The sequence below is a fragment of the Sceloporus undulatus genome, chromosome 2, assembly GCF_019175285.1.
Source record: "Sceloporus undulatus isolate JIND9_A2432 ecotype Alabama chromosome 2, SceUnd_v1.1, whole genome shotgun sequence".
Classification (NCBI taxonomy): Eukaryota; Metazoa; Chordata; class Lepidosauria; order Squamata; family Phrynosomatidae; genus Sceloporus; species Sceloporus undulatus.
Genome location: NC_056523.1, coordinates 144,959,815 through 144,983,399, shown reverse-complemented (window position 1 = coordinate 144,983,399; position 23,585 = coordinate 144,959,815). Strand labels below are relative to the sequence as shown.

The 23,585-nt window shown below is 43.5% G+C and overlaps 1 protein-coding gene across 3 annotated transcripts in view; it reads left to right on the top strand.

Moving 5' to 3' along the window:
* The window catches only part of CYTH1 (cytohesin 1), an 82,535-nt gene that overhangs the window by 17,075 nt on the left and 41,875 nt on the right, over positions 1-23,585 (top strand). The window contains exon 1 of one of the 3 annotated variants that reach the window (XM_042452591.1): positions 6,519-6,854. The exons of 1 other annotated variant lie outside the window; for it this stretch is intronic. In XM_042452591.1, coding sequence (XP_042308525.1) covers positions 6,776-6,854 — 79 coding nt within the window. In that variant the 5' untranslated portion in view covers positions 6,519-6,775. Of the gene's footprint in view, positions 1-6,518; positions 6,855-21,855; positions 22,010-23,585 lie in introns of those variants that run through there. One more of the 3 variants, XM_042452594.1, reaches the window with a different exon arrangement.

Here is a 23,585-nt window from a genome sequence, read left to right as displayed (position 1 = left end):
TCCAGGCCACCCCAAATTGGCCATCTGTTTCTCCTCTATGTCTCTCTGCATTCTACCTAAAATTGCTCTCATACCTTGGATCAAACATTATTCAGAATGGAGACTGCAGCCAAGCAATTAGAAGGAGGCTAGGATTGAGATGGGCAGCTATAAAAAAACTGGATAAAATGATAAATACCAAAGATATACATCTGAACACTAAAGTGAAGATCATCCAAGCCATTGTATTCCCCATTACCATGTACATATGTGAGAGCTGTACAGTGAAGAAGGCGGATGGGAAGAACATCAACTAGTTTGAGATGTGATGCTGCAGAAGAGTTCTGAGAATATATAGATAGCCAAGAAGACAAACAAATGGATTCTCGAACATATCAAACCTGAACTATTCTTGGAAAAAAGGATGACTAAACTGAGGCTGTTGTATTTTGGTCACATCATGAGACGAGGATTGGGATCACAGCCTGTTCAAGACGGGGTTGCACTCCCTCTGAAAGATCAGGTTTGTAGCTTGGAGGTGCTCTTGGATTCAGTGCAGCTCCTGGAAAGCTCTGTTGTTGCAGTGGCAAGGATCACCTTTGCCCAAGTGTGATTGGTGTGCCAGCTTCACCCTTTGTTGAGGAAAGCAGATCTGGCCACACTGGTTCATGCCTTAGTTACCTCTTGATTAGACTACTGTAATGTGCTCTATATGAGCCTGCCAGAAATTTGAGATCTTCAAAAGGGGCCCTGTTGTGTGTTCCAGAGCACCTTGAAAAGTATTTGGAAGCATCGGCTAATGCAGAATGCAACAGCCAGACTGGTGTCAGGGGCAATTCAGGGTGTTGGTGTTGACCAGCAAAGCCCTAAATGACTTAGGGCCAATATGTCTGAAAGACTGTCTCCTCTCATATGAGCCTGCCAGAAATTTGAGATCTTCAAAAGAGGTCCTGTTGTGTGTTCCAGAGCACCTGATAAAATTAGGTTTGTGGGTACATGTAAAAGGGTTTTTTCTGTAACAACACTTTAACTGTAAAGCTCCCTATCCAGTTAGGTTGGCCCAAACTCTTTTAAGCTTCTGGCAGACAGCCACAATAGTGCTCTTCCACATAGCATTCAGTGTTTGACATTGCTACTTTAATTGTTTCAAAGCTGTATTATAGGATTGTTTTCAAATTGTTTTTAGGAATTTTTTTTTAATTGATATTTTTCAAAGTATTTGACAAATACAAAAAGAAACAAAGACAAAAACAAAGAACCAAATATACTTACAATAACGATACATATAACTTTCACATACTCACACATACATTAATAAAACACAATTAACATATACTATACCTTCCAACTGTCTAAGTCTCTATACAATGTATCAATTTTCCATTGTTTTTATCTTATATGTAGCTTAAATGTTTCCTTGACTAAGTTCACAATTAGTTCAATCCGATTTGCAGTCATAAATTTCTTATCCTAGGAATTTTTGAACAGTCTTTTACCCTATAATTTAATTCGAGCAAGTAAATCCATATGAACATATTATCAAAAAATGTGTGAAGCATACCCTTTGTTTAATACTTAGTTCTTAATTGTCTTCTCATTAAATTGAATTGTAAGAGAAACATAAGTTCAGTTTCATTGCACTATATTCGTTTATAAATTGAAGATTTAAGTTCAAATTAAGGTCTAATTTCCAAAACTTTTAGATTTTGTTTCTCACTGCCTACTAAATTTGATATTATACGATTATCTCAGGACCAAAGTGTTTTTCCATTTTCTTTCTATAAATGTATAAAAAGGTTCCCACTCTTTTTTAATAGATTCTTCATTTTTTCCCCTCATCCAGCACGTCATCTTATCCATTTCTGCCATTTCAAATACTTTCATTAGCCATTTTTCCATGGATGGGATCTGGTCAGATTTCCAAAATGTAGCGTATACGATTCTAGCACATGTAAGAAGATAAAAAATTAATTTACCATGTTGTTTCTGCAATTCTGAGTCAATCATGCCAAGTAGATATATTTCTGGAAGAAAGGAAATTTGAATGTTTAACTCTTTAATTATAATATTATGTACCTTTAGCCAATATTTTTTTGCCATAGTACATGTCCACCATACAGTACGTGGTAATAAGATCCTATCGCTTTAAGACACTTCCAACAGTCTGGTTTGCTGCCTTTGAACATTAGGGAACATTTAGGAATTTTTAAAGAGTATTTTAATATGGTTTTAAAATATGCTTATATTGCTTCAATTAGTTTTTGTTTGTTCATCACTTCAGGATCCTTTGTGGGCTGAGAAGGGATACAGAAATACTTTAAAATAAATAAGATAATAAATTTCAGTGTCATGCATTTGAACATGTGAAATTTGGAAGTCCTACTGTTTCACGTAAATATTTCTGAATGGTGTCAGTGATACCGCTTGCTGTTTGATCTGTTGAAGTGAGGCAAGTTGCAAAATTAAGTGCAAGTTGAAGTGAGGCATGTTGCAAAATCGTTTAATATTGTATGATAGACCATTGAATCAGTGGAACTTGTAAAAGTGTTCCATTCTCATTGATTCGGTGATCCTATTCTGGTTGGAACCAATAATAGGAAGAGTCCTACTTTTGTCCTGTTCCCATTGTACAAGTCCTTAATTTTGTCAATTCTCTACCTCCACCCATAAATGAAATTAAGAGAAAAGGGGGCTGAGGATGACATGTTTACTGCCTTCTCCAAGTTTCTTTGTTGAGGTTTTTTTAAAAAAACAAACACAGTTTCATTTCCTTTTTAGGTTTGGGATGGAAAATATACCCCCCTGGTCTCGACTTTCAGGGCCAGTGTTCCTTCTGATCTAATGTATGTTTAATTTGCCCTCACGTCTGCAAGATGACAAGACACCCTAGGATCATAGAGTTAGATAAAACTGCTGATCCCTTTATAAAGATAGGTTTGGGTTTACATTATCTCCTTTCTCTGGATGTCCATCTAGTCAGTGTATGTGTGTCTCTCCTTGTGTTGGTGTTACTAAGCCTCAGATGCTTCCTTCATTGGATATATGTATTAATATGGTCGTGCCAAATCCACAATTTTGAAACTGTGAGATAGAGATTCTTTGGCATTATCTGTTCTTATACCAAGGGAAATGCCAGCCTTTTTTTTTGGTAAAAAATGGTTCCCATCTTGTTACTTTTTTTCTGCTGATTGATTTGTCATCCTTATTCTGCTCAAAACACATCTTCCTCATTCCTGTCCATAGTGATTTCAGCCCTGAAAATAAACATCTTGTGTGGATGCAGTGCTTTATTTTTCACAGTTTGCCATTTAATTGAGTGGCATAGTTGCTTGCCAATTTCTTAAACCATTTTATTTCAATTCAGTGGCATATAGATTGTATAATATAAAAGAATAATCAGTTGTAGCTGACATTCCCTCTGTTATTCACTGAAAAATTATTGCCTGATTGGTATTGACAGGAAAAAGAGACCAAGTGCTTGCTTACTGGGGGTATTTGTAGCTGGGGTCTTGAACAAATTTGGTGAGTGGAAATAATTGTTTTGTTCTCATCTGTTTGAAGACCAAGAGGATTGAGGCCAAGTGGAAATTATTTGGTTTGGCTTGCTCCTGTAGTAATTTTATTTAGTGAGTATTTTCTCCATGATGAACATATCCTAAAGCATATTAAACTGTTATGAAATTAATGTAATGTCTTTACCCTTTCTCTTAATAGTGCTTTCATAAGGTATATTACGTTGAACTTTCTATAGATGAAAAACCCGATGTTATATGTTCAGTTTCCAAATTCACTAGGGTTAATTTGAAAGTGCTTCATCAGAAAAGAATTTCCACAGGGCTTCATCTAATTTTTAAACTAGCAATTTCATGCTTTTCCAATTGCCTGAGTGAGTGAGTAATGAAACTGAATCATATTTGGACAGTGTCCTTCCTGAAGATTAAGAGAGCTATACTGTATATTACTTTTGTGAAAGGTGCTATGAGAGATGGGTTTTGTTTTCATTCTTTTTTATTCAAATAGCAAGCCATTTAGAGGTTACAGAAGTGTTTTGTGGAGCTGCCTTTAAGAAAAGGGACCCATGTTGCTGCCTACCTTGTGCAGCCTCCAAGCATTTGACGCACATCCCAGCACCTGTGAACACTTCCTTTCCTCCCCCTACCCTGCATTTGCTGCAGCTGAGCTGTGCACCTGTGTCTTTAGAGCAAAACTCCCCCTTTTCCTTTGTGCCTTCTTTCACTTGCTAGTCTAACATGTGCTGCAGAGCCTCTAGCCCCAGTGATGGTGACAGCTCTTTATGGGCCTCGTGGGAAGGTGAGGAATCAAAAAGGAGAATAGGAGAATGCTATGAGTCTTGTTTGTTGAGCTCTTTATCCTGGAGGCAAGCCCCATGCTGAACATCATCTAATGAGCCTCTTGTCTTTACCCAGTGTAGGCACTTACTGGTCAGTTTTTCCACACTCCTCTCTTTGTCCCTTTATCTCAGGGTGCAGGAATGCCCATATCTGTCTATCCTGTGTGATCTTCCAGGAGGGTAAGGTCATTTATTTATCTTGCCTGGTTGGCATGTTTTGAGTGGAACTCTTACTGTTGTGCTCATGTCTCAGGCAAGGTTGCTTTAGGCTTCCTGTTAAATGCAGTTTTGCCTATAGGAATTCATTTGACCCATAGAAGAGATTAAACTGGATTAGAAGCACTGGTTTCTAAAGAGTGTGCTTGGCCCTGAGGCTTGTGTCTTTCTGAGATTTAGGCAATAGAGATGTGAGGAAGCATTCAAATAGGCTTGAAAGTGAATAGATGTAAAACCACCAAGGGATGAGCTCCTTTGTGTGTCTCTTAGCAGCCCATCAGTGCTTCTTGCTCTTTTGAAGTGACAGGTTCCTTTTAGTGCATTGAAAACATTTTGGTGAAAAGCATGTACAGGTTGTGTTTTCCTTATCTGAAATGCTTGGGACCAGAGGTGTTTAGGAGTTTAGATTATTTTGGATTTCAAAATGCCTGTATTTGCATATATGTATGTAACAAAGTTTTTTAGTATATATCATATACATGTCTTACACACAAAGCCTGAATGGAATTTTATACAATATTTTTAATGATTTTGTGCATCACTATATCAGCCACACATGAAAAAAGTTTTGGTTTTTGGAATATTTCAAGGTTCACATTCTGGTTGATAAGGGAGACTCACCCTTTAATACTCTTGTTCCCTGTCTCTTTGGGCCCGTACAGACAAGCCAAAATAAAGCTGCTTCAGGTCACTTTGGAGGTATGCTTTTTACATGATGCATGTGTCCTAAGAGTCTGGAAACCACGTCAAATAAACGCTCCAGTCTTAAGGACTGGAGCGTGGCTTCCAGACTCTTAGGATGCATGCATCATTTAAACAGCATACCTCTAAAGTGACCCGAAGCTGCTTTATTTTGGCCTATCTGTACAGGGCCTTTGTTACTTTGCCTTCCCTTTCTCAGCTAACAAAAATATCTGGACTATTTAGGCAAATCTTGTCCAATCAGACTAGATGTTTGGCATTACATAGGTTACAATCCTATATACATTTTCTTGGCAATCAAATCCCTTTGAACTGGTTGGAGGTAATATGCTAAATACGAACATTACTGGGATTGTAGAATTGGTCTGTATGATATTGGTTCATACTTTTGATTGTTTATTAAAGCAGGCATTGGCTGGTAGAAGAAACTCCTGGGCTGCTTGGAGATAAGTGCCTTAACCAGGTTTTGTAGGGTCCCCAGCTGGTTGCAAGATAGCCAGTTGCGAGTCAGACTTTTTTCCTTGTCCAAGCACTGCTGACCTTTCTGCTTTCATGAGAACTAACCCCCATCCCCCTTTAAACAGCTGAGACTTGCACAGTAGTTGCTACGTCTCCCATATACCATGCAGTTTTAGCCCATTTACCTTTTGAAACCTTTTGATTTGAGCACTACTGATGGTCAGACCTCTCGGTCACTCTCAGCTTCTTTGGGTGGAAGTTGCTTCTTGAGGTATGTGATCTTTGTCTCTAGCGAAGTAGATTTCCACTGAACTGTACCTGCTAGAGACATGCATATGCTGCTCTCCTGTTTCTTCTTTTCTACTGCTGGATTGACTCAAGCAGGAATCCTGCTGGCTGCACCTCTCCCACTCTGCTGCTTTATTACACTTTCCATACTCATAAACATGTATACACATACACACACACTCTCTCTCTTTGGCGTCTGTACACACTATATTTTGTTCACCTTTCCTTTATGCAGCCACTGGTTGCCATGCAACAGCTCAGCTCACTAGATGCTTAAAGCCCTAAGAATGAAGCCGGATAAAACTGACCTAAAAATACCCCTTGCCCAAACCTCCTCCTGGGTAGCTGGGAGGAGTGGCTGGGGCGGGCAGATAGGGAAAAGTTCCCAAACTGGACTGCCCTCTAAGTGGCTTTGTGTGTCTCATCCATCAGCTGTACTGTATGGTTATAGTAATAGTTTCTTGGCAGGGAGCTGGGATTGGCTGGTCTCAGTGCGTGGGAGCCTCTGCTGTTCCTTCTGCTTCAGCTGGACCAGGGATCCCTTGCTTGGTGTTTCTTCTTCCCCACACTTGTCTGGAAGAGGAGGAGGTGGCAGCTGCTGCTACTTGTTCTGTTTGGGAAAATCATTTGGTGCCAGGGAGCTGGACTTAGGAACGACTCCAGGCTCTCTTCCTTACCTTCCTGTTGGCTGGCTCTGACTTTCTAGGCCTTTCCTCCTCAACCAAAGGCAGTAGTGACCCCTTGCCTGGGACTGAGAGGGTACACTATTAAGGCCTCACCATGGGCACTGTCAGTGAGCTCTGTGCCTCCAGTTTCCAAGCTTTCCTCTTTCCGTCTACATTGGCGGACGCCAAACCAGGTAGGTAACTTATCCTTTCTCCCTTGTTTTCTCTCTAGGAGTATGTGACCAATGGGTATAGGAGGACTGTGTATGTGTCTGCAACTGTATTACTTGCGTTCTGCTATACCCTCTCTTGCACGATGAGTCATGAGAGCCATACGTTATTGCGATCTCGTCCTGATTAAAGACTGTGACTGGGAAGAGGTCTGAGACATGTCTTCAGTGCTTTTACCTGTATTATAGTTGCCCTCTGCCAAGTCAACATTTACATACTAATGTTTGACCTACATGTGACCTTGTGCGTATGATCTTTTAACGCAGAATGTCACTCAGTTGGTTTGCAGTGGGAGAGCTAAGAGTTCAGCCCACGTATAGCTTGTAGCCAAAGTATTTCGGCTTTGATTTCATTAGCCAGCCCATTCACCAAATGGTTTCATTTGTCAAATGACAATTGGGGCTGTTTGGCCAGTGCCAAAGCCAAACCTTAATCAAAATGAAAACCCAACAATATTTTGCTAAAAAGAAATAATATTAGCGCCATGTCGTCAGCCTTCAGGTTTTGGGTGGAGGGAGAGCTGAATATTCATGGCCTTGTGTTAGATTAGAATAGAAGAGAAAAAACCTCTGCTTTTGACCTTTGAATCCATTTCTTCACACACAGAGACTCAAGTTGGATATTAGGTTGTTGTTATGTGCCTTCAAGTTGTTTCCGACTTACAGTGACCCTATATAGAGTTTTCTTGGCAAGATTTGTTTAGATGAGGTTTGCCATTCCCTTCTCTTGAGGCTGAGAGAATGTGACCTTCTCAAGGTCATCCAGTGGATTTCATGGGCAAGCTGGGAATTGAACTCTAGTCTCCAGAGTTGTAATCTGACACTCAAACCACTGCACCATCCTGGCTCTCCTGGGGCTCTATCTAAAATGACAGGTTGCTGTCCAGATGTACTAAGGAAGAATTTTTCTGTACAGATACAATACACCTGGATAATTGTGTGTTTACACCTCCACAATAATGAAGGGGAAATATATTTGAATTAGCCCTTATAAAAGGTCATCTTCCTTAACAGGCTTCAATGCATAGCAATGACATTGTGGCTGTGACCTCTTACTTGACCTCACCACTATATTATGAGTTTGTAATGTAATAGAACATAAACTTCTGTGAGCCAGTTTGGAGTTTGCTTTGTGGGATATGAATGCAGGTTGTGTTTAAAATAACTTGCTCCTAATGCTTTGGTCCTTCTCTATTGTTAATTCTGTGTTCATATTTGTAGAAACTATTTCCTGCCTTGTTAGAAGAATACTATGGCTAAGGCATCTTACAGTAAAACTGGTGGGATACAGTAAAATAGCAAAACAATTTCATCAGACCAAAAAGCCTATTCCAAAATCAGGTGACTCAAAATCAGAATCAGGCCATTCGAGAGAGGTCTGCCACCATTTTTCTGACATGTATTTTGATCATTGTTCATCTGACTGTCAAACTGGCTGCAGGTTTTCCCTAGCATGGACAAATAGTGATGGGCAAAGCTTTACCTGATTAAAGCCTGCCTGATGGACAGAACCACTGCCAGAGAAAACAAAAAGGAGGTGATCTAGTGTGAATATCTGATAAGCTTGTTTTTTGCCTCTGCTCCTTTGCAGTGTGAAAAACAGATGGGTGGAAGTACTGATTTCTCTGATAAGTTTGTGGCTTTTTAAACAAACAGTGTTTGTAGATGAGAGAGACTGATCCACTCGTAAAGCTATTTAAAAATTAGAGGCTGTTATTTCAGGTACATATGCAGTCTTCTCTGCTAAAGCTGATCTTGTAAACTTGAGCTTCCTGGTTCATGGGCAAAGCCCCAGGTTCTATTGTGGTCTGCCTTCTAAAGTAGTCTCGGAAGTCAGAGCTCACTTGTTTGTCTTTCTCATGTCTCATTTTTTGAGACAGGCATTTAGGGATTTCTGTGCATGAGATCACAATCATTACAGTTGAATAGGGCAAATAATATAGAAGCTGGTAGCTTTTTCCAAGATCCCCAGGACCTGATTTCCCTCTTCCTCTCTTTTGAAAAAAAAGTTTATAGCCCCTAAAATGCATGAAGGAAATATATAGACTATTCCTGCATCTGTCTTAGAATCAGAATTTGTCTTGGTCTCCAGGGAATTATGGAGGGACTTTCTCTGTTCTTCCATGTCAACAAAACAATTGCCCATTACAGACCGCCCAAAAGGGGCAGTTTCGGGCCGCTGCCGGTTGCAGCATGGAGGAGTCGCAGCAGCCAAACTGCGCGACTCCCCCGCGGTGCAAAGAAGGAGCGGGAAAATCGCGCTCCTTCCGGCAACCCAGAAGAGATGCCGCAAGTGCCAAAGCGTGCACTCGCGGCGTCACTTCCGGGCCGCGGCGTGCAGACGCAGAGCGTCCATTACGTCAAAATGGAGGACACTACGCAGCTGCGCACCCACGCGGAGGAGCCGCCTCAGGACTTTCCATCTACTGCAGCGCAGTTGCGCATTTGCAGCAACCGCCAGAGGTTAGCGGAGGCGCACCTCTGCCGGCTTTTAGGCGAGGAATGGTCACAGTGATCCTTCTTCGCCCTTCTTGCTGCATTGAGGGGGGAGGGGGAGGACATGGAAACGGGGGGTGGATGGGCTGGGGAGGCAGAGGATAGTCCATCTACAGTGAGCGGAGCTCCTATTGAGGTAGTGTGGGGCAGGGGGAGGTATGGCGGTAGGAGAAGGGACTTGCGTTCCAGGGGAAGGAGAGATCGATGCTTAATATCTATCTCCCCTTCCTGTCCCTCTCCTAACCAAAGGGACCTGAGGGTCACTCCATCCATACCACAAACCCTGGCTCTGCTCCTGTGCAATGCCAGGTCCATCAAAAACAAGTCCCACATTATACATGATCTAATCGAGGACAACAACTGTGACCTGGCTTGCATTACTGAGACCTGGCTTGGGCCTGGAGGGGAAGCTGTGTGGGCCCAGGCTCTACCTGCCGGGTACTCAGTGAAGGACCAGACCAGGTTAGGTGGGCGGGGGGGGGGTGTCGCCTTGATCCATAAGGACACCCTGTCTCTTTCCAGGAACCATGCTCGTCAAACTTCTCATATCGAGTATATTTACCTGACCCTGAAGGCCAGAGACAGCTTAGGGATTTTGTTGGTGTACCGGCCACCTCGCGTGCTAACAGACTCCCTTAACGAACTGACACAGCTGGTCTCAGAGGTATTGTTGGAGTCCCCCAGGCTTTTAGTCCTGGGAGACTTCAACATTCCCTTCGCGGCCAGCTATGTTCCATCCGGTGCGGTTCGTGAATTCATGGATACCATGACTTCCATGGGGTTGTCTCAACTGGTCTCGGGTCCAACGCATTCTGCGGGTAATACACTCGATATGGTTTTTTGTACGAGTATGGAAAATCCGTGGGCGGAAATAACCAACATTTCCCCCCTGTCATGGACGGATCATTTCCTGGTGGAGGCAGCGATCAAGGCTTCTACCCAGATCCCTCCCGGAGGTGGCAGACCTATTAGAATGGTCCACCCACGAAGGCTGATGGAACCCAAAAGGTTCCAGGAAGCCCTAGAGGGGCTTATGGATGGAAATGACGGCAATTCTGTTGAAGTCTTGACCGGCATCTGGGATACCGGTCTCTCTAAGGCTATACACAGTATCGCTCCCAAGCGCCCTCTCAGGCCCGCTTCCAAACGTAAGCCCTGGTATACGGAAGACCTCCGGGCGAGGAAGCGGGTTCTGCGACGGCTAGAGCACCGCTGGCGGAAACACCAGTGCTTATCCGACAAGACTCTCCTAGACCACCTTTTGGAGGACTACGGAGAGGCGATTCGTGCAGCTAAGAATTCGTTCTATGCTGCACGTGTTGCGTCCGCGGAGTCGCGTCCGGCAGAGTTGTTCAGGGTAGTGAGGGAGCTAACTCAGCTCCCTCCTGCCCCAAACCAGATCCTTGCACCTTCTAAGGCCTGCTGCGACCAATTTAACAACTTCTTCGCGGATAAAATCTCTCGGATAAGCGAAGGTCTTGAGGCCAGCCTTAGAGCAGAACCTAGAGCAGAGGTATCCAGGGCATCCGTGAACTTGGTTAGTCTGGATCAGTTTGAGTCTGTCAGTACCGAGGATGTGGACAAGATCCTTGGAAGTGTTAGGAAGACAACATGCTCTCTCGATCCCTGTCCCTCATGGCTAGCGGCACAGGGGGGCCCAGCTGTAACCTTGTTGTTACAGCGGATTATTAACACCTCATTGAGGGATGGGCAATTTCCAACAAATCTGAAATTGGCCATAGTAAAACCTCTATTAAAAAAGCCCTCCCTCGACCCCCTGTTGCATAACAATTATCGGCCAATCTCGCTATTGCCATTTTTGGGGAAGGTGATCGAGCGGGCGGTTGCAATCCAACTTCAATCGATCTTGGATGAAACGGAATATCTAGACCCATTTCAAACCGGCTTTCGGGCGGGTTACGGGGTTGAGACTGCTATGGTCGCCTTGGTCAGTGATCTCCGTCTGGGCATGGACAGGGGAAGCGTGTCCCTGTTAGTGCTCTTGGACATCTCAGTGGCTTTCGATACCATAGACCATGGTATCCTTCTGGGGCGCCTGGCGGAGGTGGGAATCGGGGGCACTGCGCTCCAGTGGTTCCGGTCCTACCTCTCCAGGAGGTCCCAGATGGTGCAGCTGGGAGACGTGCGCTCCGATGAGAGGGCCCTTACATCTGGGGTCCCTCAAGGAGCCATTTTGTCTCCCATGCTTTTTAACATTTACATGAAACCGCTGGGAGAGATCATCCGGAGACATGGGGCGCGGTGTTATCAGTATGCTGATGACACCCAAATAGTCTTCTCTATGTCTCCGACTGATGCAGTAACCGGGATTGGCGTCTCTCCTCTCGTGGCCTGTCTGGAGTCGGTAATGGGCTGGATGAGGGACAACAGACTCAGCCTGAATCCAGAGAAGACGGAAGTACTCGTGATAGGTTCCCCCGGTCCGGGGTTGGCGGTGGTTCCACCTGTCCTGAACGGAATCACGCTTTCCGTGAAGGACTCTGTACGCAGCTTGGGGGGTGCTCCTGGACTCGTCGCTCCACCTTACATCTCAGGTGGATGCGACGGTCAGGAGCACCTGTTATCAGCTTCGGCTGATACGCCAGCTGCGTCCCTACCTTGACCGGGGAGACCTTGAAACTGTTGTACACGCCCTGGTAACCTCTCGTTTGGATTTCTGCAACGCGCTCTACATGGGGCAACCCTTGTACCATACCCGGAAGCTGCAACTTGTGCAGAATATGGCAGCCCGTCTGGTCACTGGCACTGCCAGGGCCAGTCATATAACACCAGTCCTTAAAGACTTACATTGGCTGCCTATTCGCTTCCGGGCGCAATACAAGGTGTTGGTAATTACCTATAAAGCCCTAAATGGCTTGGGCCCAGGGTACCTGGAGGACCGCCTCTCTCCGTACAATCCACCCCGCGCACTTCGATCTTCAGGGCAGCTATTGTTAAGAGTTCCAGAGGTGAAATATAATTCCACCTCTAGGAGGGCTTTCTCCATCTCAGCCACCAACCTCTGGAACGTGCTGCCCTTCGAGCTCTGCTCAGCCACCTCCCTAGCCCAATTCAGGAACTAAAAACCCATTTATTCGACAAGCCTACCCTGACCAGTAATTCTCCCCCCCCCCCCCGTGTCAGCATTGTTCGCCAGCATGATAATTTATTATTTTTTATTGATTGCTTTTAATTGTATTTTATATGGTTCTTTGTATTTGTATTGTTATTCACTGTTGTTCACCCCCTGATTTTCAGAAGGGCGGTATACAAATAAAAGTTATATTAGTATTATTATTATTATTATTATTAAAATGGCAGCGGCCGTGTGGAACGGCCACTGCCATTTGTTACGGACTCTGTCCGTAATAGGGTAAGGGGCATCTGGAAGAGACACCCCTTTTTCAAAATGCAGTCTGTAACCCGCCAATGTTTCCACTTCCCTTAACCAATCCCACAAAGAGCTGGTAGGCCAGTCAATGACTGTCTACTTGACCAGATTAATTTATTTTGAAATATTCCATGAAACCAAAAGTACCACTGCCTTTTCTTTTTTATTATGATTTCTTTTCTTAGTGAGAACTGCTTGTTTTCTGATCTCAGGGTAACTCGAGCAGCATGGTAAAGGCCAAATGCTGACCATTTGTTTTGACTGGTATCCAAATATATATCTAAATATATATTTAGGTACATTAAAAAAGAGCACAAGCAATTGTTAGATATATAAGTTGCAAATTTAACTGTGTTTTTATATTTTGAAAAGTACTTGAAAGATGATACAGGTATTCCATTGTTAAATACAAAGAGAATAACTTCGCTGAATCATTCACTTTGATAGAAATATTGCCTGATACAGTTTGTTACTTTTTAAAGATGTTCTTTGTTTCACTATAACTTTTTGCTAATACATTTTTGTACATGACACTTTGATTTTTCGAATAATGTTAATGGTCTAATAAGCTAAGTAAGTTTGGTGTACGTGTGTATGTGGGGAGGGTATCAAGTCAAATGTCTATCCCTGTTCTGACAATCTTAAATTCTCAATAAAATAAAACAAAAATGGCGCCTCCTAAATGAAGTTTGCAAATATGTCATTTTCTGGTCCCAAAATTTAGGTTTTTTGCTCAAGAGCTCCAGGAACTACAAGTTCAGGTCTTCTGGTTTCAAGAGCACCACTGTTGGATGTACAGAAGAGGGATTGATAATATGATTTACAGTATCTTGAAATATAAAATAGGAAAAGTGCAATTCCATTGCTTTTAGAAGTAGATCAGTGTTCTGTAGATTGGGATGAAACATTCAGTGCTATTCAAAAGGATGCATAGTAAACATTTTTTCTGTAGAATGAACACATCAACAAGTGTCTGAGTAGCATTTTACAATCTGGTAGCATGGCACGAGCTGAGCAATGGTTGGCAGCTTGTAGTTTGTGCCAAATTGGGAAAGGACTCCCCTCATCACCACGAAGCGCATAAAGAGGGCACAGCTGGAGTTTGTCATGAAGAACGTGAAGGAGAATCCAAGAGACTGGTTATGTGGAAGACAAATTTCCCAGATGGCCAGTCCACCCCAACAGTCAGACAGAAGGGGATGCAGACTTGGCAAAGTGGGGAGTGAGGAATGGAAGCCAAATGGTGTCCATGGAAACTGGGCCTCCTGCGTTTCACAACCAGGAAGCTCCAGGCAATACACTACTGGGTTTGTTATACCTCAGGTGTGAGTGTGAGTGCAAGTGTATGTGTATATACCCTTCTGTTTCTGTTTGTTTGTCTCTTTCTATCTTTATGTATAGGAAGCAGGCGACAGTGCTAATGAAGTGATAGGCCTAGCAGACATGGCCTTTTTCTTGGCAGCATTAAAGTATGCTGTGTCTCATACAACAGTGATAGGCAACTGCCATCAGGAAAACAGGATGTGGTAGCTGAGGGCAGGAAGTTCTTGAGTTGCCTTCAGCCTGATGCTTCCTGGCAACTTGGTGGGGCACACACATTTCTTTACTTCTAGATCAACATCATGTGTCTAAAGCTAAGGGGCATTCAAATTTCCTTACTTTTAAGAGCGTGTTTCCAAAATAGTTCCCTCTCTGTTTTGTCTCTCTCCAGCATTCAGCTCCAGCACAACTTGCAATTTTTAGGGTCTAATCTGCACTGCAGAAATTATGCACTTTAACTGCCATGGCTCAGTGCTGTGGAGTTCTGGGATTTGTAATTTGTTGTGGCAAACTCGTCCGACAGAAAAGCCTGAGTATCTCACAAAACCACAAATCCCAGAATTCCAAAGCATTGAGTCAGGGCAGTTAAAGTGGTGTCAAACAGCACTATTTCTACAGTGCAAATTAGACCCAGGTTTCTCTCACCAAAGGGCCTTCTACTCAAAGTTGTGGTCCATGGAATGCTGCTACTCAAGGGCAGTGCTACTCAGAGTGGCGGTCCATGGAATTGTGCCCATCTCGAAGGTGCCAGCCTACAGCAGGTTTCCAGGAAAGAAAGAAGCAGTTGTAGTTAGTGACAAATATGGAGCCAGTTTCTGGCACATCAGAGGGGGGAAACACCCCTGCTGCTCTTACATATCAGTTAGTTTATGAAGCACCATTCTAGAGTGCACTTATTTTCTTTTCCACCTGCTCTTCCTCAGCTGCAGTCTTGGCTTAAGAAATAGAGAGTTCAGAGGCAGGCTCTGTATTATATCCCTAACATGTAGTTGTGTTTAATGGTTTATTCATTAACTTATGTTTTGTTTCTTGACAGCTTTTTAACTGGTCCAGCAGATGCAAATAATTTCCCCAGCCACAGTCCAATAACTTCTGGTTTTGTGACTGAGTTCTGGGAGGATCATTTCCTACAAACTTTCCTTTCAAAGAACTGGATGAACTTGTGGGCAGAAAAGAAGAAATAGTGTGTGCTAACTGATGCAAGTAAAAAAAAAATGAGCAATGTTGGTGAAAGAGCAGAAATGTCCCAAAGCCCACAGGAGGAAAGGTCATACTGCTGTTTAAGGATGATAACAGAACTGCCTTTGCTTGTGTGCTGTCTGTGTTTTAAAACTATTCCACTCTTGTGCCATTGCTTTGCCCTTCCATCTAACAGTTGCCAAGATATCATGCTTATAGAGGAGTTAGGATCTAGTGCTAGACCAGCAAAATTGCAGTGGTTCCAGAGTAATTGATGTGTGCTTTGACATTACCTCCAAAAGCCCTAGAGGACAAATAAGTTGTAATAATGATGTCTTGTACAACAATTTTTCCAGACTGGTGCCCTTCAGATTACCTACAACTCACATTAGCCTTAGCCAGCAGAGCCATTGACCATATTGACTGGGGGGAAATCATGTAGAAGGCATCAGGTTGAGAATGGCTTATACAAAGATTTGCTTACAGATGAATGTGTGATTCTTTTCTGACACTGCAATAGTGGTAGTAGCAAGGAGGTTATTCATGCCAGCACAAGGATCAGTTCCCAAATCCTAGGAAGTAAGAGAAGGGTGAAGGAAGGATCCAGAAGCACTATAAGATATTTTTCAGCATCACGTTTTATAGATTCTAGTTTAAGTGAAATACACCTGTTTCAAAGCTGATTCTAGATCCCCCTCCCTTGTATCCTGAAATCGACTGTAACATCCAAAATCCACAAGAGTGATGCCTTTATTGGGCCAACCAAAATGCACACAATATATGTTGTGCTTTCTCCTTAAATATTTCTACGGACAGCATTTCTTCTCTGTGCTATCCCCTACGGGCTTGATCAGTTAAAAACAAAAAAGGCCTCTCCTTGAGCAGTTTCTTTCTATAACCAGCAGAGGGAAGTACAGGTCCAATTTATTGGTGGGTTGGGTTTTTTTTTTTTTGCTTGCTTTATCTGTGAATTAAAGTTTCTTGCTATACATCTTTTAAGAAATATATTTCCCAAAGTATACAAACACCAAGGTGTGTGATATCATACTTGGTGTGTATCTGAGGACACTCATAAATTATGGGCAGTGGGAGAGTTCTTGTTTTGTGCCTTCACGTCATTTCCAGTTTATGGCGACCCTAAGGTGAACCTATCGGGGTTTTCTTGACAAAATTTGTTCAGAGCAATTGTATTCCCAGGCCTGGTGTCACTCAGTATATGTGTGGAGGCTGCTGGGAGGGGACAGCAGCAAAAAACTAGAAGAGGCAGTGGGAGGGGACAGAAGTGGTGGCGGCCTCTTCCTGAGGAGAGAGCTGCCACAGTGGAAAAACCTGGAGGGGTGTGCTTGCCCCTTCTCACCCCACAATGGGAAGAGGACCCAACCAGTTGACACTCCTCTTCTGAGATGTTACCCAGTGCAGTCTGCACTTCCTACTGATTCCACTGGTTCAGAGAGGGATTCGCCTTTGCTTTATTCTAAGGCTGAGAGAGGGTGATTTGCCTAGGGTCACCCAGTGGGTATCATGGCGGAATGGAGATTTGAACTATGGTCTCCAGAGTTGCAGGCCAGTGCTCAGACCACTACACCATGCCTGCTCTCACTGGGAGAGTGCAGCTCCTAGTTTTTGGAACCAACCGTTCCTTTAGTGTTCGTGACTTGGATTGTGTTTGTTCTCTCTTTTTCTACCTCAGGTGTATCTGCACTTGGAGCTGGATACCCACTCTTACCTCTCAGTAGTAATTGTGTGGTAATGGAACAGCCACTACACTTGCCTCTTTCTAGATCTGCAGGGAGGGGGATAGATAGCTTCTAGGGGACCAGGTAAAAGGGGGGGGGAGCAGTGTTCCTTTATAGTTCAGCAGAAGAAGGAATATCACCATGTACAGTTTTTCTCACCAGCCCTAGGAGCTGCAACAGTACTTTTCTTCAGTGAACCTGAAATATCATGTCACCACATCTGATATTTCAGTTTAATTGGAGGAAATTATTGTTGCAGCTGCTGGGGCTGGTGAGAAAAACTGTACATGCTGATACTCCCTCTTCTGCTGGACTATAAAGGAACATGCCCTCCATTCTACCTGGTCACTTAGAAGCTGTCTATCCCAATCTCTGCAGATTTAGAAACAAAGCAAGGGGGTGAGTTTTGAGTCTTCACTCTCCCATTCTGGTAGGGGATAAATGAATGGTTTGATTGTGACTCCAGCTGAAACAAAGGTGGCCAATATGCATTTGGGTGGAAGTGCAAAGCAGAGCACAAGTGTGACAATGTACTGCTTTGCCGTTCTGGCCTGAAATTGATGAAATAGGTGGAATAGCTGGCAGTGTGGGAAAGACAGTTCCAGCCAGTTCTTTGATGGCAGTTGACTGAGATGCATGTATAGTAGGTTCCCTCTTTAATCCCATACTTCATAAGATGTTCAGGGGATTTGAAATCCCAGCAAGGATATAGAGCAGGTTGTGGTCTGCAGGCTGCATTCAGTTGTCCTTGGTGAATTTTGTTTGCTTAAAACAGGGGGGAAATTGTACTGCCCATGCAGGAGTCTGATGTAGCCCCCCATATATTTTTTTGTTGCTAATTTTGCCTTGATTGTCAGCTGATAGATTTCCAAAACAGCCAGTTAGAAACAGGTAGATCTGCTGTTTCGGGTCCCTGCTGAGATAGGTCACCCCAAAAAACTTCTGAAAGCATCCCAGAGGGACTTGGGTGCTGTACAGACTGGCGCTTTGCGCTGACCTGCACACGTACTAGGGTTGCCTTGGGGTGTCCAACCCAGACACCCCACAACCCTAGTATGTTGTAATGGTGGCGCCTTTTCTAGATGGGCACCGCCATTACAACGTCACAACTGCGCCGCCTCCAAATGGGGCAGCGCGGACGTGACGTCTTGGTGCCGCTGAAGGGCGCCTGAAGGAGCTTCGAAACGGAGCTCCTTCCTTTGTTTGTGTCGCTGGTGCAGCCTTTACACAGCTGTGCCAGCGACACAAAGGAGAAAGGGGCCAAGTGGCCCCTTTCTTTTGTTCCCTGCTGCTGTTGGGGTGTCCTTGGGTCTTCAAACCTTTTGCTGCTTCCCCGCGGCCTGGAAAAGCGGTGGATCAGGGCCTCAGGGCTGCCGCTGTGACAGCTGAGGCCCTGATCTGTCAGGGAAAGGGGCGGGTGCAGGCCGCCTCAAAGGGGCAGTCTATACACCGCCTTGGATACCTAGAATGATAGCTGTGGCAATGTTGACTGTTCCTCCATGGTCTCAAAGTAACTGAAAACCCTGAGCCTTATAGCATGCCTAGCCACAGTTGAAACAAAGAGCACACTCCTTGTGTGCCTGGTTTCAAAACAAAAATGTGCCTCTCCTTCCTGTTCTATTGCTGAAAGCTTGATGAAGCCCTGAACAGATCAAGAGAAGTGGTATTGTCCTCCACCTGCCAGAAGTTGCCTTCCCCCAGTCTAGTGAAGATGTATGATTGGGACAGATATGGTGACTAGTGAGATGAAAGTGGGGCTAATGTGCTTCTTACTTTCCTGAGCCTCAGGGGAATGCTATGTACTGAAAATCCTGAACTTGTATTGAGACTGGCACCATGGATGGCTTCTTTCATTTTGCAGCACTCCCATCTTATGACTGGGAGTAACTGGGTGTCCCACAGATTTGGGCTGGGTTGGGCAATTTGTTAACCGTCTCCTTTGAGCCACCAGAGCCATCTGTATAAATATAATACTCATAGAATCATAGAGTTGGAAGAGACCACAAGAGCCATCCAGTCCAACCCCCTGCCATGCAGGAAATCACATTCAAAGCATCCCCGATAGATGGTCATCCAGCCTCTGTTTAAAGACCTCCGTTTATGTTGACTCCATCACTCTCCAATGGAGTTTGTTCCACTGTCGAACAGCCCTTACTGTCAGGAAGTTCTTCCTAATGTTGAGGTGGAATCTCTTTTTCTGTAGCTTGCATCCATTGTTCTGGGTCCTGTTCTCTGGAGCAGCAGAAAACAAGCCTGCTCCCTCCTCAATCTGACATCCCTTAAAATATTTAAACAGGACTATCATATCACCTCTTAGCCTTCTTTTCTCCAGGCTAAACATCCCCAGCTCCCTAAGTCATTCTTCATAGGGCATGGTTTCCAGACACTTCACCATTTTAGTCACCCTCCTTTGGACATGCTCCAGTTTCTCAACATTTGTTTTGAATTGTGGTGCCCAGAACTGGACACAGTATTCCAGGTGGGGCCTGATCAGAGCAGAATATAATGGCACTATTACTTACCTTGATCTAGACACTATACTTTTATTGATGCAGCCTAAAATTGCATCTGCCTTTTTAGCTGCCGCGTTGCACTTTTGATTCATGTTCAACTTGTGGTCTACTTGGACTCCTAGATCCCTTTCACACGTAGTTTCATTCAGCCAGGTGACCCCCATCCTATATCTGTGCATTTCATTTTTCTGTCTTAAGTGCAGTACCTTACAGTTCTCTGTGTTGAATTTCATTTTGTTAGCTTTGGCCCAGCTTTGTAGTTTATTCAGGTCATTTTGAATTTTGATCCTGTCCTCTGAAGTGTTAGCTATTCCTCCTAATTTGATGTCATTTGCAAATTTGATAAGTATGCCCCCAGTTCTGTTGTCCAAGTCATTGATAAAGATGTTGAATAGCACTGGGCCCAGGACAGAATGCCCACATTGTACCAGCTTGTTTGCAAGAATGTCATGGGGAACCTTGTGAAGGGCCTTACTGAAATCAAGATATATACTATATCCACAGCATTCTCTTCATCTAACAAGCTGGTAATTTCATTAAAAAAGGGAGAGATAAGATTTGTCTGGCATGACTTGTTTCTCTAAAACTCATGTTGATATTTTGTGATTATGGCATTGCCTTCTAGATGTTCACTGACTTTCTGTTTAATCTGCTCTAGAGACTTTCCTGGTATAGATGTCAGACTAACTGGACGATAATTGTTGGGATCCTCTTTTTTCCCCTTTTTGAAGACAGGGACAATGTTTGTCCTCCTCCAGTCTGCTGGGACTTCTCCTGTTCTCCAGGAGTCCTCAAAGATTGCTGCCAACAGCTCTGATATTATATTGGCCAGCTCTTTTAATACCCTTGGACGTAGTTCATCTGGTCCTGGAGACTTATATTCATTTAGATTAACAATATATTCCTGTATTATATCTTTAAATATTCTGTGCTGAATTTCCCCTTTTCTGTCATGTGCTCCATTATCCTCAGGTTGAGCACCCTTTGTCTTTTCTGAGAAGACTGAAGCAAAGAATGTGTTGAATAACTGTGCCTTTTCTCTGTCACCTGTTAGCATTTTGCCATCTTCTCCTCCTCCTCCCTTTTGCTATGGACATACCCAAAAAACCCCGCTTTTTATTATTCTTAACCTCTCTAGCAAGCCTGAGTTCATTCTGCGCTTTAGCTTTTCTGACTTTACCCCTACATGTGCTTGCTATCTGTTTGAATTCCTCTTTGGTGATTTCTCCTTTTTTCTATTTCTTATACATGTTCCGTTTAAAACTTAGCTCAGTTGAAAGTTCCTTAGTCATCCATCCTGGTTTCTTGAGACGCCTCCCATTTTTCTTCCTCATTGGAACTGTTTGAAATTGTTCCTTCAGTATCTCTCCTTTGAGAAACTCCTATCCATCTTAAACTCCCTTCTCTTTTAGTATTCCTGACCATGGGATCACCTCCAGCATTTCTTTTAAGTTTACTAAAATTAGCTCTACTAAAATCTAGAATGCATGTTTGACTATGCCTGGCTTCTCCTTTCCATTTTATAACAAATTCCAGGAGAACATGGTCACTTCCACCTAATGATCCCACCACTTGCACCCCATTAACCAGGTCATCCAGGGATGTAGCCAAGGGGGGGTTCTTGGGGTCTGGACCCCCCATCTGTTAGATAAAATGAATGGTGCGTGCTGCTCCGCCGCTGCACCCAAGCCCCATTATAATGGTGGCACTTAGTCTGGACCCCCCCTTCCCAAAATCCTGGCTACATCCCTGGGTCATCCCTGTTGGTTAGGATCAGATCTAAAATAGCTGACCCCCTTGTTGCCTCTTCCACGTTTTCGACAATGAAATTGTGTTCAAGGCAAGTGAGGAATTTGCTAGATCTCAGTTTAAAATGTAGCATTACAAAGCCATTTTCCTTTCCAAATTGCCTTTTGAAATATTAAGCATTTACTACTACTCCCTTGGTTCTCCAAATGCTGCTTCAGAGGTTGCTGAGTCTTTGGGAGGTCCAATCTAGCTGGGCAGAATACTACATAGATTCCCTCCTCCTGTATTAACCCACCTCACAGAGTTGTTGTGATAGACTAAGATGAAGGATTGTTGTAAAGATAGACCAAGGTCTCATAGTATAGCTGGGTTTTTCCCAATCCTTTTCTGACCCTCCAACCACTGAACCAAACTTTTCCCTCAGTATCTTGGTGTGTAGTATAACACTAAATAGGGTTAATATCCCTCCAAAGCTTGAAACTCAGCACAGGAATTGGGCGTTTCTGGTTATCTCACTTGCAGGCAGCCAGGAGTAATGAATGACGCTTATCCGTCCCAGGCAAGAACCGCCCATTAGCTGGGACAAGACCTGACTCATTCCAGGAAGCAGCATCCAGACAGCAAGTCAGAGGCAGGTGTCTACCCAGTCAAGCTGCACCTTCCTGGGCAAAGACACGGACAGTGGTCTGCTGTGTCCCCTTGCTGCTGGCAGTATGGTGCTCAGGATGGAGAATGGTGAGCATGAGTGGTGGGCAGCCCCCAACTTCCTCATGGGGATGGCTGGTTAAACTGCTTAGCAGGAGAATTTCACTTTGCTGGGTGTGTTTGGGTAAAAATGGTTAAATCTGGTACTGTACTGAGAGATAATGGGCAAGTCCCCTGGAAGGTGGACCTTGTGAGCTTCCATAGCAGTGATGCCATCAATATTGTTGTGCAGAAAAACAACTTGAGACAGGCCCATAAGAGGCACATCCCTGAAGAGTTCACTAGATGATGGGGAAAACTTTTAAAACAGACAGTATCAAGTAGATCTGCTCCTGTGGAATTGTTGCAGCTTAGAGATTTGAAGGGATGTTCCACAAGTAGAAGTCTCCCACTTTCTCTTCAGGGTGGGAAGGAGACTCACTGTACTTGTAAAGCAGGAGTATCTGTTGGCAGCTTTAAAGCAGCATGTTTTGGCATGTCTGTAGTGCAAGATACCTCCTGTCTTTTCTTGTCCACCTCCACCCTCAGTCACCTGGAAAGCTTTTGAAAAGAGAGCACGAGGATGCTATGAGGCAATATGTGTTTGGGGCAGGACTTTTGCTTCCTGTGCCTCCACATTCTGAGTGCAAAAGATGTTGATGTGACTTTTCCTGAGCATGTGGGTATCTGCATCACTTGAAACCCACACTGCAGGAAGCTAATGCAATAGCCATTATTTTTGAGCCCTAATGGCAGGGTGGGAGAAATATGGGGTGTGCCATAGCAGGGCGGTAGGACATTAGTTAAAATATACAGTTGCCCAGCAATGGTTAATTTTTTAAAAAGTATAAACTTTAATGGTATGGATAAATGATACTGTACTTTAAATATCAGTAGATTGATGTTTAGATGTCATAACAGTTAACTTTTTAAAATTGGTAATACATCGTATTTTTTTTTAAAAAAAACTAATGTTAATTAGAGGTCTAAATTTGATATCTGTGAAAAAAAAATTTCCAGGGTGTAATTAAATGGCAACCACAGGTAGTAAGAATCAAAACTGTAATGTAGGGGTGTCTCTTTTCTAAAACCTTTTCTTGCTGAGACTTTTCCCCAGTGATAGTCTTAATCTAGCAAATATTTGCTGTAGTTTTTTTGTTTTTGTTTTTGTTTGTTTGTTTGTTTGTTTGTTTTTGCAGGGGATGGGAGACTCAAGATGGGGGGAGTCAACATGATGTAGCGGTTTGAATATTGGGCTATGATTTTGGAAGCAAGGATCTGAATCCCATCTTGGCCATGTAAACCTACTAGGTGACCTTGGGCAAGTCACACTCTCTCAGCCTCAGAGGGTGGCAGTAGCAAACCCCTCTGAACAAATCTTGCCAAGAAGACTCCATGAACTTAAGGTTGCCATAAGTTGGAAATGACTTGAAGGCACACAACAATAGCGACAAACTCAAGATGGGGGTGGGGTGGCCCTCTCTTGCAGGAAAAAAAACCCTCTCCCCAAATAGTAATGTATTGGACTTGATGTTGCAAAAACAACAAAGCACATATACCTGGAATCCAAAATAACATTTCTAACATTTAATGAAACTAACTCATGAAATCTCACACCATAGTAAGT